This window comes from Larimichthys crocea, chromosome XIII (assembly GCF_000972845.2).
Source record: "Larimichthys crocea isolate SSNF chromosome XIII, L_crocea_2.0, whole genome shotgun sequence".
Taxonomy (NCBI): Eukaryota; Metazoa; Chordata; class Actinopteri; family Sciaenidae; genus Larimichthys; species Larimichthys crocea.
The window spans coordinates 18764643-18777745 of NC_040023.1; the positions used below are offsets into that span (position 1 = coordinate 18764643).

At 42.1% G+C, this 13103-nt stretch overlaps 1 protein-coding gene across 1 annotated transcript in view; it reads right to left on the bottom strand.

The window, feature by feature from the left end:
- Positions 1-13103, bottom strand: part of nphs1 (NPHS1 adhesion molecule, nephrin) — a 34899-nt gene that overhangs the window by 10045 nt on the left and 11751 nt on the right. Inside the window, exons 4-17 of the mRNA XM_027287113.1 lie at positions 12300-12422; positions 11546-11627; positions 10083-10186; positions 8180-8301; positions 7799-7970; positions 6330-6487; positions 5260-5401; positions 4708-4832; positions 4454-4622; positions 4136-4265; positions 3752-3924; positions 2884-3024; positions 2159-2299; positions 502-623 (exon numbers count right to left, since the gene is read on the bottom strand). Coding sequence (XP_027142914.1) covers positions 502-623; positions 2159-2299; positions 2884-3024; positions 3752-3924; positions 4136-4265; positions 4454-4622; positions 4708-4832; positions 5260-5401; positions 6330-6487; positions 7799-7970; positions 8180-8301; positions 10083-10186; positions 11546-11627; positions 12300-12422 — 1904 coding nt within the window. The remainder of the gene's footprint in view (positions 1-501; positions 624-2158; positions 2300-2883; positions 3025-3751; positions 3925-4135; positions 4266-4453; positions 4623-4707; positions 4833-5259; positions 5402-6329; positions 6488-7798; positions 7971-8179; positions 8302-10082; positions 10187-11545; positions 11628-12299; positions 12423-13103) is intronic.

The following is a 13103-nucleotide window of genomic DNA, read 5'->3' on the forward strand; positions in this document are numbered from 1 at the left end:
GGTGGGGTGCTGTACAAGAGTAAGACAGGTAGAGAGAGAGTGGAGCAGGAACCCATCAGGGCTTGAGGTGGGAAGGGCGTCTGGGGAATGAGCTCTGAGGACAGAGAAAGATAATGCCAAGGGTTGGAGAGCCACAGGGAAAGAGAAAAGGAGGGGCTGTGCAGGTTGAAAGCGGGACACACAGTTCTGCCAGGGGGTGGGTTAAACCGGAGAAGGCATCAGTAGATACAGAGACCACGCCACATTGACGAATGTGCCCTTTAGTCACGCAGCAGTAATGAAAGCTATTTTTCTGGATTTGAGCTGAGTGTGGAGCAGGAAGAGGTGGGGTGGAAGGATAGTTAGAGCCAGTGAAATATGGTGCATCTGTGCATTTAGAAAGGCCGGTGATAAACGGTACGAACAGATAAAATAATAGAAAGGAAGCCAGATAAAGGAAATATAATTCAGGCGATGGCTGTGTAGGTTTCCGTGTATGTGTGCGTGTAGCTGAGCTCTCACCAGAAATTTCCAAGAGAATATGCCAGACACAATGGGGTTGGCATCTGCCACACATATGAGGTCTGCTGTATCCCCGAGGTTCACAAACACAGGGTCTTTCTCTGCCTTGACACTGGGAGCATCTGAGAGTAAGAAGACACGACAAGGCTGATGCAGGATCAAAGGTTAAAAGGCCAACCTGGGACAAACCATTTGCCAAGCCATTAAACAGGAATGCTACAATGGTACATTTACTCTTACACTTGTTTGTCTTTGAACTTGATCATAACCCTGTCTTAATTGGCCTATTTCATATTCAATGCATTAATCTTTCTGTTTAGTGGAGGATTACGGATGCTCTGGCAACACCTGAGAATCAGTCATTTGACCCATAAGACCCTATATCAACTGACCATGTGTCCTTCCTGACTCTTATCTTTATTCACTTCTACTTCACAAGCTTTTTATTCTTCCCATGAGTGCCATGTACTTAGTGCCTACTTGTCTAAACCTATGTTCACACTTGAAAAACAGTGGTGGGAAACACTGGAGAGACACAGACTCTGGGTTGGTGGGATGCACCCATGTTGGCCTGCTAACCAAGACCGACATTGTAAAGTGGGCTACACCGCCACCCATAAAAGCTACTACAATCCTCCATACATTATGAATATCTACAACTGTCAAGCCCAGTCAGATCAGGACGGCAGATTCCATTAGGCATGTACCATGGGCTTTGGTGAAACAGGCAGACCTACATTTTCAACACTTCCATTATTAAATCATCAGTATCGGGGCAGAGGGCCTGGAGCTCGAGGCTGGGCCTGGGGCAGCAGTGGAGGTGCATGGCCTTGCATGGAGGCCTAATTAATGAGGCATGTTTGCTGGGCAGGAGCTGAAAGTTAATGTTGTTGCCTGGGTGTGTCAGCGTGTGTGGAAGAACTGATGGTCCTGATGCTTTGCAGCTTTAGACATAAAGAATACAGATTCAAATCCAAACGTTTATGTAAAATCCTGACAAAAAATGATTTATACAAGATAAAGGGAAGAAGAGGCTATAAATTAGAGATAAATTATGGGGTGGACTTGTGTCCCACATGACCCACAGATGCACTTGCAATTCTGACATGTTAGAACTTGAAAAAGATTGATTAACTATGAATGGGTCATAAAGAAATCATGATTGTAAAAAAAAAAAAGTACTCTTTCTGTATTTTCTCTGCAATCCTCTCATTTTCAGGATCTGAGGCTCGCAGTGACATCTTTTCAATCACAAATTGTATTAAATATATAATTTTATTAATGCTAGCACAATGTTTTATTTCTAAAATGTCCAACATGTTTTATTATTATTGTTATAGTTAATGCTATTGTTGGGTCATTTTTGTTTTGTATTATTTTAATTGTCTGATTTTCTTCGCCTCATTGCAATCCTAAAATGTTAAACCATGTAAAACACTTTGTAACATTTTTTGCAAAATTTGTTGTATAAATAAAACATAAAACATAAATAAAACACAAATAAGCAAAATATGGGGGAAAAGCACAGTGTGCATATCTACAGGTAATAGGATCAAACAAAACCCCTTGGTCAGAGTACACTGTCAACGTGACAAAATCTGAATATGTGTGTGGGCGCATGTGTCTGCTTATCCGTTTTCTGTGTGCAGGTTCTTACACTGGACGTCCAGCATGATGGAGGTTTGGTTGACACCCTCGTCATTTGTGCACTTGACCATGTAAACGCCGGCATCTTTCCTTGTCACATTCCTGATCTCCAGTGAGTTGTCGTCTAACCAGTCGTAGCGCACATCCCTCTCTTTCCAAAAACATGGAAAAACACACACGCACACACACAGACAGACACACACAGACACATGCAAACCAATGGTAAATTAAGTATTCATTACACGCTCATCAACCGCATGTCCTCTGGCCACAGGTCTCTAAGTGACATCTAATCCTGCATTATTGATTGGCCTGGCTGTATTCCCACATCAAGCCAACAATAGGCTGCATGAGAGACACCTCCTGTACCGCAACACTCAAAACATAGTAATTGGAGGGTTTCCACTTTCAGAAAACAGTCATTTTATGGTGGGGGCCGGATATGATGGACCTAACAGAGCTAACAGAGAAAGAGAGTGGGTGCAGCAGGGCCCTGATGACACCGGCCTAGAGGAATAGCCAGGTTTAGAATCGCTGTGTTGTATTCAGTGAGACAGCAATCCTCATTTAGACTGCATACATTAGAGCCATAATGAGAATCACATTTGGCAGGGTCCCATGCTGGCTAACCTGCCATGTTTTATTCAGGCCCTGAATGGCAGAGCTGAGTGCTTACTTGCTGGCTCAGCTCAACTAGGACCTGGTTTATAGAGCCATCACACAGCCTTGAATCACCTTTGACCAGCTTCTCCCTGTGGTGCCGCCAAATGCAGGAGAGCTCCTCTGGGTTAGCTGAGACCAGCAGTGGAATGGTTGCAATGTCATCCTCCACCACCTGGACTTGCTTTGGCTGCTCTGGTTTGAACTCTGGTGGATCTGACACAGAAACAAGCACACAAACACAGCTATAGTAAGTTGGATTTACACCAAAAAATACACAAGCAGAGGCATAAATACAAACTCAGGCACACAAAATGACAAGAAGCAGCAAGAGAGAACACAAATACACACAAAACATGTTGAGCATGAAAGCAGCAAGAGACACTAATGAGAGTCAAACCAGTAGAAAGTCGACATCCCACCAATAATTCCAGATCTAACCAACTTCACATACTTAGACGACGGGGGAGTAAGGCAGCGCGGGAGGGAGAGGGACAGGCATTAAAACGACGAGTGACAGTACTGTTGTCCAACTGCAGCTCTGCACAAACACACGGTGACATTCCTTCATGCTCATACACAGTACCAAGCTTTGAAGCAGTGGCTGGCTGCTGCCTGTGAAATGGCATCAAAGACAAACATGGCCATGCAGCAAAGCAAATGCACAATTAGGACACACTGCTGCAGAGCGCAACAGACCCACAAATCACAACAAAGGTTTCCAGTAAACAAAAAATGCACACATACACACACACTATACGCCCACATCTCTGTGCAAAAGTACCCCAGTAAAGCAGCTTACACCCGCACCATCATAGATCATCATTATGCATCGTTTAAGTTTTATGCAAACCACATCTCTTGGTCACTTGCCAAGAAGGGGAAAAAAAGGGAAACAAACAAACCAAGAAAGAACGGAACAAACAATTCACCCTCTACTTACAAAGCACATTGAGTTTGAAGAATGTGTTGGCCCCCTCCGCTAGCAAAGCACTGTGGCCATGGCAAATGACCCTCTGGTTGTGATGCTGTGAACTCAGAGTCAGAGATAGAGAACTGTGCACCGACACACCACCAAACTCAGCCTTCCTGGGTGGCTGTTCCACTCCCTGGAACCTATGACACAAATCCCATCCAGCAAATCCAATCAACAGAGGAGTTCAAGTTCACCAAGCAATCAAGCATATTGCCACATTTAACAGGATAAACATCAGTCATTCAGACTCATTCTAACACTGAATTAGCCATATCGTTGTTGCAGGGAAAGGCCCCTATCAACATGTGTCATAGTCTGCTGCAAGCCTTTCCACCTGCTGCCTTGCCAAACCTTAGTGCTCCCAAGCTCCAAGAGATGTTGGCTTTGGGATTACTGCTTCCAGACAGGCACTCCAGAGTTAGCACCTGGCCCTGACGTAGCTCCACCTGTTTGGTTGTAATCTTCATACTCACTGGTGGAACTAGAGAACCATGGGGTTAACAAGAAAAGACAGTCTTAACTCACTGGCAAGATCATGATGAAGAGTATAAAATGATGTAGCTGAAGATCTATGTGAAAATCCATTTATCTGATATTGTGTTTTTCTTTCAGCTGAGTCAGATGGGAGCTCAGGCTGTGTCTATGTGTCAGAGCTGCAGTCTAACTCACACTGAACCATGAGCTTAGCTTGGGCAGATATGGTCTTCTCTGCCTCATTTTTGGCATTGCAGCGGTATGTAGCCATGTTGTCACTTGCTGTAAGGACCAGCACCACTTCTCGAGCCACTCCCCGATCGAAGGACGTCTGCTTCTGTGCATGAGTCACAACCCTTCCATTCTAAAACATGAAGGAAGGATATTACACAGAGGAGCATCTGAAGTTCAGACCTGTAGTACAACACACAAATGCAGTACACACTAACTTTGAACCAGGTAAGAGTCCCAGTGGGATTCCCTCCAGTGGCGAAGCAGACGAGACGGACTGTGCTCCCTGAACGAAGAGGGACATCTTCAGGAGGAGTATCGAGCCATATCTTTTGAGGGGGGTCTGTTGTAAATGGTTCAACAAGAGTTTAAAATTTGGTAGAAGATTTTGACAATATTTAGCTTGACTGCGATTCATGTTTAGGGAGGATTGCTTGCCTCTGAAAAGAGCTCCATACCAGTGAATGGGAATATTTACCATTTGAAAATCTGTACAGAAAAGATTTTCTACAACACAAATATGCAAAAACATGCATGAAAAATAGTTGCTCATTATGTGTCAAAGATTATATTTCCCAAAAGTTACATTTGCCTTTTTGTGTTTCTGACATTCAGAGTTGTAATTAAAATTGACCTCTCCTGAACTATGATGGATGTGTTTTTGATAAAAGGCAAAAACCAGAACCAAATCCAAATGTCATTCTACTTTTGTGATTTTTATGTTTACTAAAATACAACGGCTTCAAGAAATTAGACTTCAGCTTACTCACAGTAGACACTAAGTTTGGAGGTCTGGGTCTTGGAGAATCGTGTGCCCTTGTTGAAAGCCTCACAGGTGAGTTCAAGCCCATCCTCCTCTCTGGAGACTCTATGGGTCATGTTGGACATGGTTGTCATCCCACCATTGGCTCCCTGCAGACAGAAAGCACACATGACAGTTCAGTCGGGGGACAGGCAGCCTTTGTCGGGCATTGTCAGTCTGGAAGACGAGAATAAAAAATCAGGGAGAAAAACAACCCGCAATGGTTTGTCTTGGCGAATACAGATGGCAAATTAGCTGCTGTAATAACTGATGTTGTGCATGGTCTGTGATAAATAAGCATATTCATCTGACTCTCTCTGCTTTGCACGCTGTTATAAATTGAGCAAAGCATCATTTTGCACCTGCCCGATAGCAGCCATGCCTATGCAGCACATCTGGTTATTAAAGCTATTATTGTGGTGATTACTGTAAAAGCCACAGTCAGAAAGACTAACAAAGACACTGGACAGGAGCGTCAGTCTTCATTAACCTCACACTGTTTCAGATGCATTAAAGCTCACACACAGCACACTGAGTGCCTTGTGTAAGATCAAATGAAAATGCTGCTGCCAGATGAATAAAGAGCTTGTTTAATAATGCTCATCTTCTGTGTCAGCTTTTATTCACTTTGATCTTATTAATATACACAAAAGAGGAGAAGAGGAGCAGCAGAATACTCCAATCGGCTGCTGATTCATTTGCAAAGCTGCAGCAGGTCTATTCAGAGAATGCTCATGGTCATACTGTTTTCTTTCATCTGTGAAGGTTCACATGAGGCCATATTTCATGTTGAAGATTTTTTTTAATTCGGTGGAAGGCACTTTAAAAGCTTTTTGTTGGTACGGTAAAGACAAGTTTGACTGAAGGGTGTTTTTATATTCTTTTTCCTTGTGTTCAGAAATCGAAGTAAAAACATAACCTTTTTTCAGTATCATCTTTAAAACTGACCGGCATGATCACCAGTTATATTTTACTGTCTACCTGCTTAGATGGATAGATTTAAGGTTTGTGTTAAATCTGTGCTGTGTGTAGTCTCACCTCTTCCATAACGACAACAGACGTGTTGAGCTCCTTGTAGCCGAGCCACCAGCGAATCTGGACGGGGGGATTACTGGAGGTGGCGTAGCAGGTCAGTTCCAAGTCCTGCCCCTCAATGGCTGAGAGCGAACCTGACAGTGTCACCTCTGCAGGCTCAACTGGTGTACACACACACACACACACACACACATACACACACACACACATTCAAAGACAAGTCAGTAAAAATATCGCCCCATGAACAGTACATTCAACAGCTACCGATTCTGGCAACTTGTTTTCTCAGGAGGTTTTCATCTTGGTTTTCTAAAGTCTGTTTCATTTTTACCANCCATGAACAGTACATTCAACAGCTACCGATTCTGATCACAGTGGCAGAGCGGTTATTTTTGGATGTGAAACATAGAGCTGCATCAAGGGGGAGAGGGGAAATCACTGTGAGTGGCAACTTGTTTTCTCAGGAGGTTTTCATCTTGGTTTTCTAAAGTCTGTTTCATTTTTACCACAGGGGGAGACGGTACAATAGCTGCAGGCAAAGTGATGCGGCTGCATAAAGCCTACGGGGGAATTCAAAGGCTGGGGACAAAGCTGGCAGACATGGGGAAGGAGGGGTCATGTATGTAAATCTTATACCTATTTGTGTCTATCACACACATACATGAGCCACACACAAAGACAGAAATTACACGGGTGCCGTGAGCTAAAAGAGGCATAGTCATATTACACCAGTTTTTCTGGTACCCCTATTCTGTACCCTCCAGCTTCTGCCAGTGCCTAGAGGGCAGTCAGGCTCAGCATCCCTGAATGGATAACTGGGAGGCATGGCACAAGGGCCTGTTGGATGAGCAGCACAAGAGTAACTCCAGACACCTTTACTTAGCATAAGCAAGAGATTTTTTGCAAGGACTGCTCCTAATTCAGAGCATATTTACATAAAATAGGGGCATCAATCACGCAGCATTTAAAGCTCTGACTTACATTGTCTGGCTCTGTAGTGGAAATCAGGCCATTGTTAGGTTCAATGCACCAAGGCTGTTGAATATTAATTCTGTATTTGTTTTATTGTTGCTGAAACAAACATTTTATATTCAGAGAGAAGCGTCTAATCTATTAACCATGGGCGTTACTGTCGTACAAAGTATAGGCTTTACTGCCTCAGGATTGTGCATTGAAGCAATTCAGCTGAATTAGTATAGCAGCTATGAAAGAGCATGCAGTGATACTAATCTGGAGGCAGTCGGAAATATGGGCCGCAGCCATAATAACCATTAGTTTCATTAATGATATTAGCATTGGAATTTATGCTGGGACAGCAAAATAATTGGTTTTGGAGGTAAGGCTCTTATTATATTCCTCTGCCTTATGTCCATATTCTTAATAATCCATTGCTGCGAGTCATGCCAGGGCTTTGTGTGTGTAAGTGTGTATGTGTGCCAGCCCTGTTCGATATATTAAGCATTTTCACTCACAGAGAACAGTGATTTTTCGGCTGACAGACAGAGGTGAAAGGGACACCAGATTGACGCTCTCACAACACAGCACTGCCTGGTTGTCTGCAGGCGTGATCTTCAGTAAGAGGACACTGCTGGACTTCTGCGCCACAGTGTCTTCATCCCAAGTCATGGACAGAACGTCTCCATTCTGGTACACCAATGAAAACATGAAATTAAAAGGCAACATCAAGAATATTTTAGAGTAGTTACACGGTCCCATATGGTGCAGCCAGTGGAGTACAGAAGCTACTAACAATGTGATACTTACATTGCAAGTTCTTAAAACTAAAATAGCTCATTTTGTCAGTGTGACGGCGTGTTACAAAGCCTCCTTAACAGATGGTGCAGAAGATTTACCTTGGTCCAGTGGAGAGTGGCTAGGGGGTTTCCACCATGAGACACACACTCCAATATGAGCGTTCTCCCAGCTTTGACTTCCTCTCTCTCCAGACCTACAATAACTGGAGGCTGAGGTGGGACTGCCAGGAAACGAGAGACGAAAATAAAAATGGACTTGACAAAGGGATATGGCAGAGAGGGTGACAGAAAAGAGAAAAAGGTGAAGGAAGAGAAGAGATGTAGTAATTCAGGGAAACAGCAGGATGGAATGACCATCAATAGGCTAACATAAAAAAGAAACTGCACTGCGATGAGAACACTCTTGGCAATTGAGTAGGGAACATCCCTATTTGTTGAGACAGGGACAATAAATTGGGCACACTCAACATGACTGTGGGATAAGAGGTCCAGATCTGATGAAAGCATTAAGTATTAAGGGAGCAGTGAGCTGGATCCAGTCCATAAAGCAAAATAACAGATGTTCAAACAGTAATAAGGCAACATGAAATATGAATAAATTACAGGCTCCTTGAATAAAATATGCACAGTAAATAGAGGAGGACGGGCCTTTGTTATTGCTGCAATCAGTTTCAGAGAGCAGGCTGCAGACCCTGGGCCAGTGTGACAAATTGCCACCTTGCTAACAATCTGGCTGGCTGAAAATGGCCACCGCGCTGGCTTTGATGGGCTGGCATGCTGAGTAAGACTGCAGTGGTGGTCCCAAGTTCTGCAACATTGGCACTTAGCACAAAGCCCATGTTGTTTAATATAGACCAGAGAGATGGAGAGGAAGGGAGGAGTGCTCACAGTTATTGGTGATTGTTAAAACACCAGCGGCGGCTTCTAATGTGGAGGAGTATAGATAGAGACAACATTAAGGTGTCTAGTCAGCCCATGGATAATACGGCACCCCCATTCAGGCTTGGGTTGCTCGCTGGTGAAAGTGTCAGTAGCACTGCTCCACTTTAATCAACAACATGATTTAGGCCCGGGAGAAGCAGGGGCGTAGACTCCCAGGCCTAAACAATCAATTACTTTAACTGATCAACAGAGAAGAAAATACTAAACCTACTGTAGTAAACAGTAGCTCAGTGTCACATTGTTTGTACATTCAACAACAATGGCTGTCACTGTCGCCTTTCCAAATAAGAGTGGAAAAATCTGCAATGAGAGACTGAGAAAGCAAGTGTGTCAACGCACCTTTGTGTGCTACAGTAACAGTTTTATTATATAATGCTGTGTGGTTGGTGATAATAACATGAAAGAAAAAGCAACAGTAGCTGCCTCCCCTCCTGCCTCAGTGGATTCTAAATTTAATTTGAGCTGATGAGCACAAAAGTTTCTGGATTATATTTTTGGGATTCATCATTATTAAATATCGTGGCCTTAGCTTCACATATTAGTTATTATAATACTGTTAAAAAATTCTGTACTTGAAGTCTCGCTGATATAATCCATCTCAGTTGGTCTAATAATTGGGTTATGTGTTTTGCATAACATTGGGGCAATAAGACTGAGGGTGTAAATGATTATAAGATTATTGAATAAAACAGGAAATCTAAACTAATTCAGATTTGATTGCAGGTATGATTGCTAGTCACCACTTTGAAAAGTGTTACATGATTTTGCCGTATAGAAGGAAAACAGCCTGGACCTCCTGCTTTGGTCATATCAATCTCAGCCCACCAGGGGTAAGCTTCAAAACTGGATGCAGTCACACACATGTTGTCTTGAAGTAGGTGTGAGTTTGCCTTCAGGATCAATGTTTCTCCTTGGACCACTAACACAGACTGAGTGCGCAAGGCCAGATACCCTGGGGCCTCTCTGAGGTTGGGTTCCTGTGTGGTTTTGTACGCAAGTGTGTTTTTGTTAAACAGAGGGGGTGTTGACTGTCAGTTTACAGACAGGTTGAGACACTCACAGTACACGCTCATGGCCATTGTGGTCTCCACAGGCCGGAAAAGGGCGGGGTTGTTGGCATGACATGCCAGCTGCCTCCCATTGTCAGAGCTCAGAGCGGTGACCCTTTGAGGATTAACAGAGTGACAGAAGTAATGAGAAGGTTAAAAGATAGTTTATACTGAGCCACACAAAGTGCTAAAGTTCAAAACATTGCATCGTGGTTATGTCTGGACAGTGGTGGAAGTTTTCATAGCCTTTACCTATGGTAAGTCAAAGTATGGGTTATAATACTGGCTATAATACATACTCCATCATAAGTTAAAGTCCTGCAAAGTCTTACTTTTCTTAAAAATACAGAAGTATTATGAGTAAAATACTTACATAGTTATTAAAGTATTGAAGTTAGGAGGTAGTTTTAACTACTTTATATACACTTTAGTCTAGTAGTTCCTAACCTGGGGATCAGGCACAACACTAGATAAATTCATAAATCTATGATATGATTAAGGGGGTAGAAAGAAAAAACAGTTTGGGTATACAATAGGGGTATACAAACATTTGTAATAATTTCTCTGACCTTTTCTCCAGTCTTTTGTGAAATATAGAATAATTTGAACAGTTCCAATAACTGCTGGATTAATCATCCAATTATCCAAAATGGTACCATCTGAGGAGTTTAGGAGGGAAAATGTCTCTTTGGTGGAACCATTAAACTCAAGGATAAATGCCTTAATATTTAACAATATGTTAATAGTTTATCATATTTTGTTTTCTTAACTGGAAAAGTAACTAGATGTTAGAAATGCAGTGTAGTAAAAGTATAAAAGGGCAAAAAAATGGTACTACAAGTACTAAAGAAGAAGTACCTCAATTGTAGGAGCCATGTGACAGTAAATTGAAAAATACACTTTGTGGTGCACATTGAAAGATCCATTAGTCCCTGCAATGCAGTGGGTTTTTTTAAGCACTGAGTTTACTCTTTAGGTTTATGTCTTCTATATCAAATTATAGCACAATGTCAACACTAACAATCACACATGGCCCACTGCTGTGCATGCTCAGTGTGAATATGAAAAAGAAGCATCAATACTGCTTAAGACCATGGCTGTTCTGCAATCGAGCTGAACAACGTTGCAGCTCCTCAGTACCAATGTTATCTCAGGATATGACAAGAGGTTATTATCTCTGACACAGAGGAGACAAGCAGGATTAAAGCAATCTATGGCCCTGTTTAATGTATAGGCACCTGGCGAACCGATGAGGATCGGATCTGTCTCGCTGCTGGAATGTAATTTTGTGCATTTGACAGAAGCTAATTCAATCGCACAGTGCCAAGTAACAGTTCGCTGTGTGCAGAAATTCATTGTACTCACTAAGACAGAAGGAGAAAATAAGAGCGGGGGTGAAAACAAGGGAAACCGACTTGGAGAGATTGAGTATATTGGTGAGGAGAATGAGTCTGGCAGGTGGGCGAACACATACGTTACTTCAGCACGCATGTTCAGGAGCTTATCCTTTGAGCCAGACATGGTGAAAGACTCTGCACCTGTCAGCTCGACTCCATCTAAAAAGACACAATGGGGGGAAGGCTCACAAAAAGGATAGAATACTCTGTGTAAACTTGTTCATGTGAGACAGAAACATCAGTGTTATTCTCATGTGCAATAGGAAATACTGGAATATAATAAAAAATGTGTGTGTTGCAGTAACAGTAGATAACACTGTCTCAAAATCAGAACAAAACAGTGTTGAGATTACAAGATCACCAGAACAAAATTACACTTTATTGACCTGCGATATAGAAAAAACTGAAAATGTAGACAGAAAACAACATCTCTCGCTCTCTGTTTCAGCAATACAAAGTAAAATAGGTGTGACGGAGGAGCAAAAGGCAAAAGCAGAAAATGAGAAAACTGTAGTTGTTTTTGTAAACAACTAGGAACTTGTGATACACTCATTGTACATGTAATTGAAAAGTCAGTGGAAATTGGAAATTCAAATCTAAGGCTATTTCCTCCCACACAGAGCCTGCTCCTTTCAACTTAGCTATTCAAAGACAATGAAATAAGAAATCTTTACAAAACTCGTATTTTATCCTCTGCAATGTTTTAATGTTTATGTATTCAGGTTGCGACTTCCGGAGATTGTAGAGTATCGGAAAGGCTATTGCCCTTTGTTCTAAGCTGTCAGGCAGACCATCTCTGTCACATTTAGTGCAACTGAAAGGATGACTCACCTTTATAAAGTGTGATTTCAGCCACAGGCTTTGCATCAGGGGCAATACAGGCGACAGTATACTTCTTCCCTGCTACCCAAGGTGTTGCCATATCTACTTCAAAGTATGGCTTGGAAGGAGGGACTGAATGAGAGAAACAACAGGTCAAGTTTCATATTTATCACATCACTAACCTAATATTGATCACACTAATTTTGGGATAGTGGAAGCAGGCATTATCACAGATTGATATTAACTTATGCAATTATATGAAAATAAGTACTTGTACCATTTAAGAGTGACTGGAATGTCATGCTGTCAGCTTTTGAGTGATTTACTACAGCTAGATCTGATGTTCTGTTGAGTTAGAATGCAAATTGTGGACAAGAAGAGAATACTGATATGAAATAGTGATGAAACCGATCCACTGCTAATCTATCATAGCAAACACCAAACACTTCTCTTCTCAGATCACCCCCGAGCTAAATATGTGCTTTCTGGACTGATCAAAGCTTCACTTCTCCACTGTTCTACTCAACAGTCCTTTTATCTGACCATAAATAGGAAATTCCAGGGAAAAAAAAAAACATTTAACTTTTAACACAAGGGACTGGAAATTATTTGGCAGTAAATTGAGAAATCTGTCACCGACTAATCATCAAAGAGATTTCTGCAGATCTGTGAGCCACTCTTTAGCAAGACTATCAATTGAATCATGCGCACGCCACAGAATCTTGATCATTTATTGTGCTAGCGTTTAGTGAATGGTTGAGCCAGTAGAATTAGAAACTACAGTTACCGTGGAGGTTGTTTTTCTTTCATCAA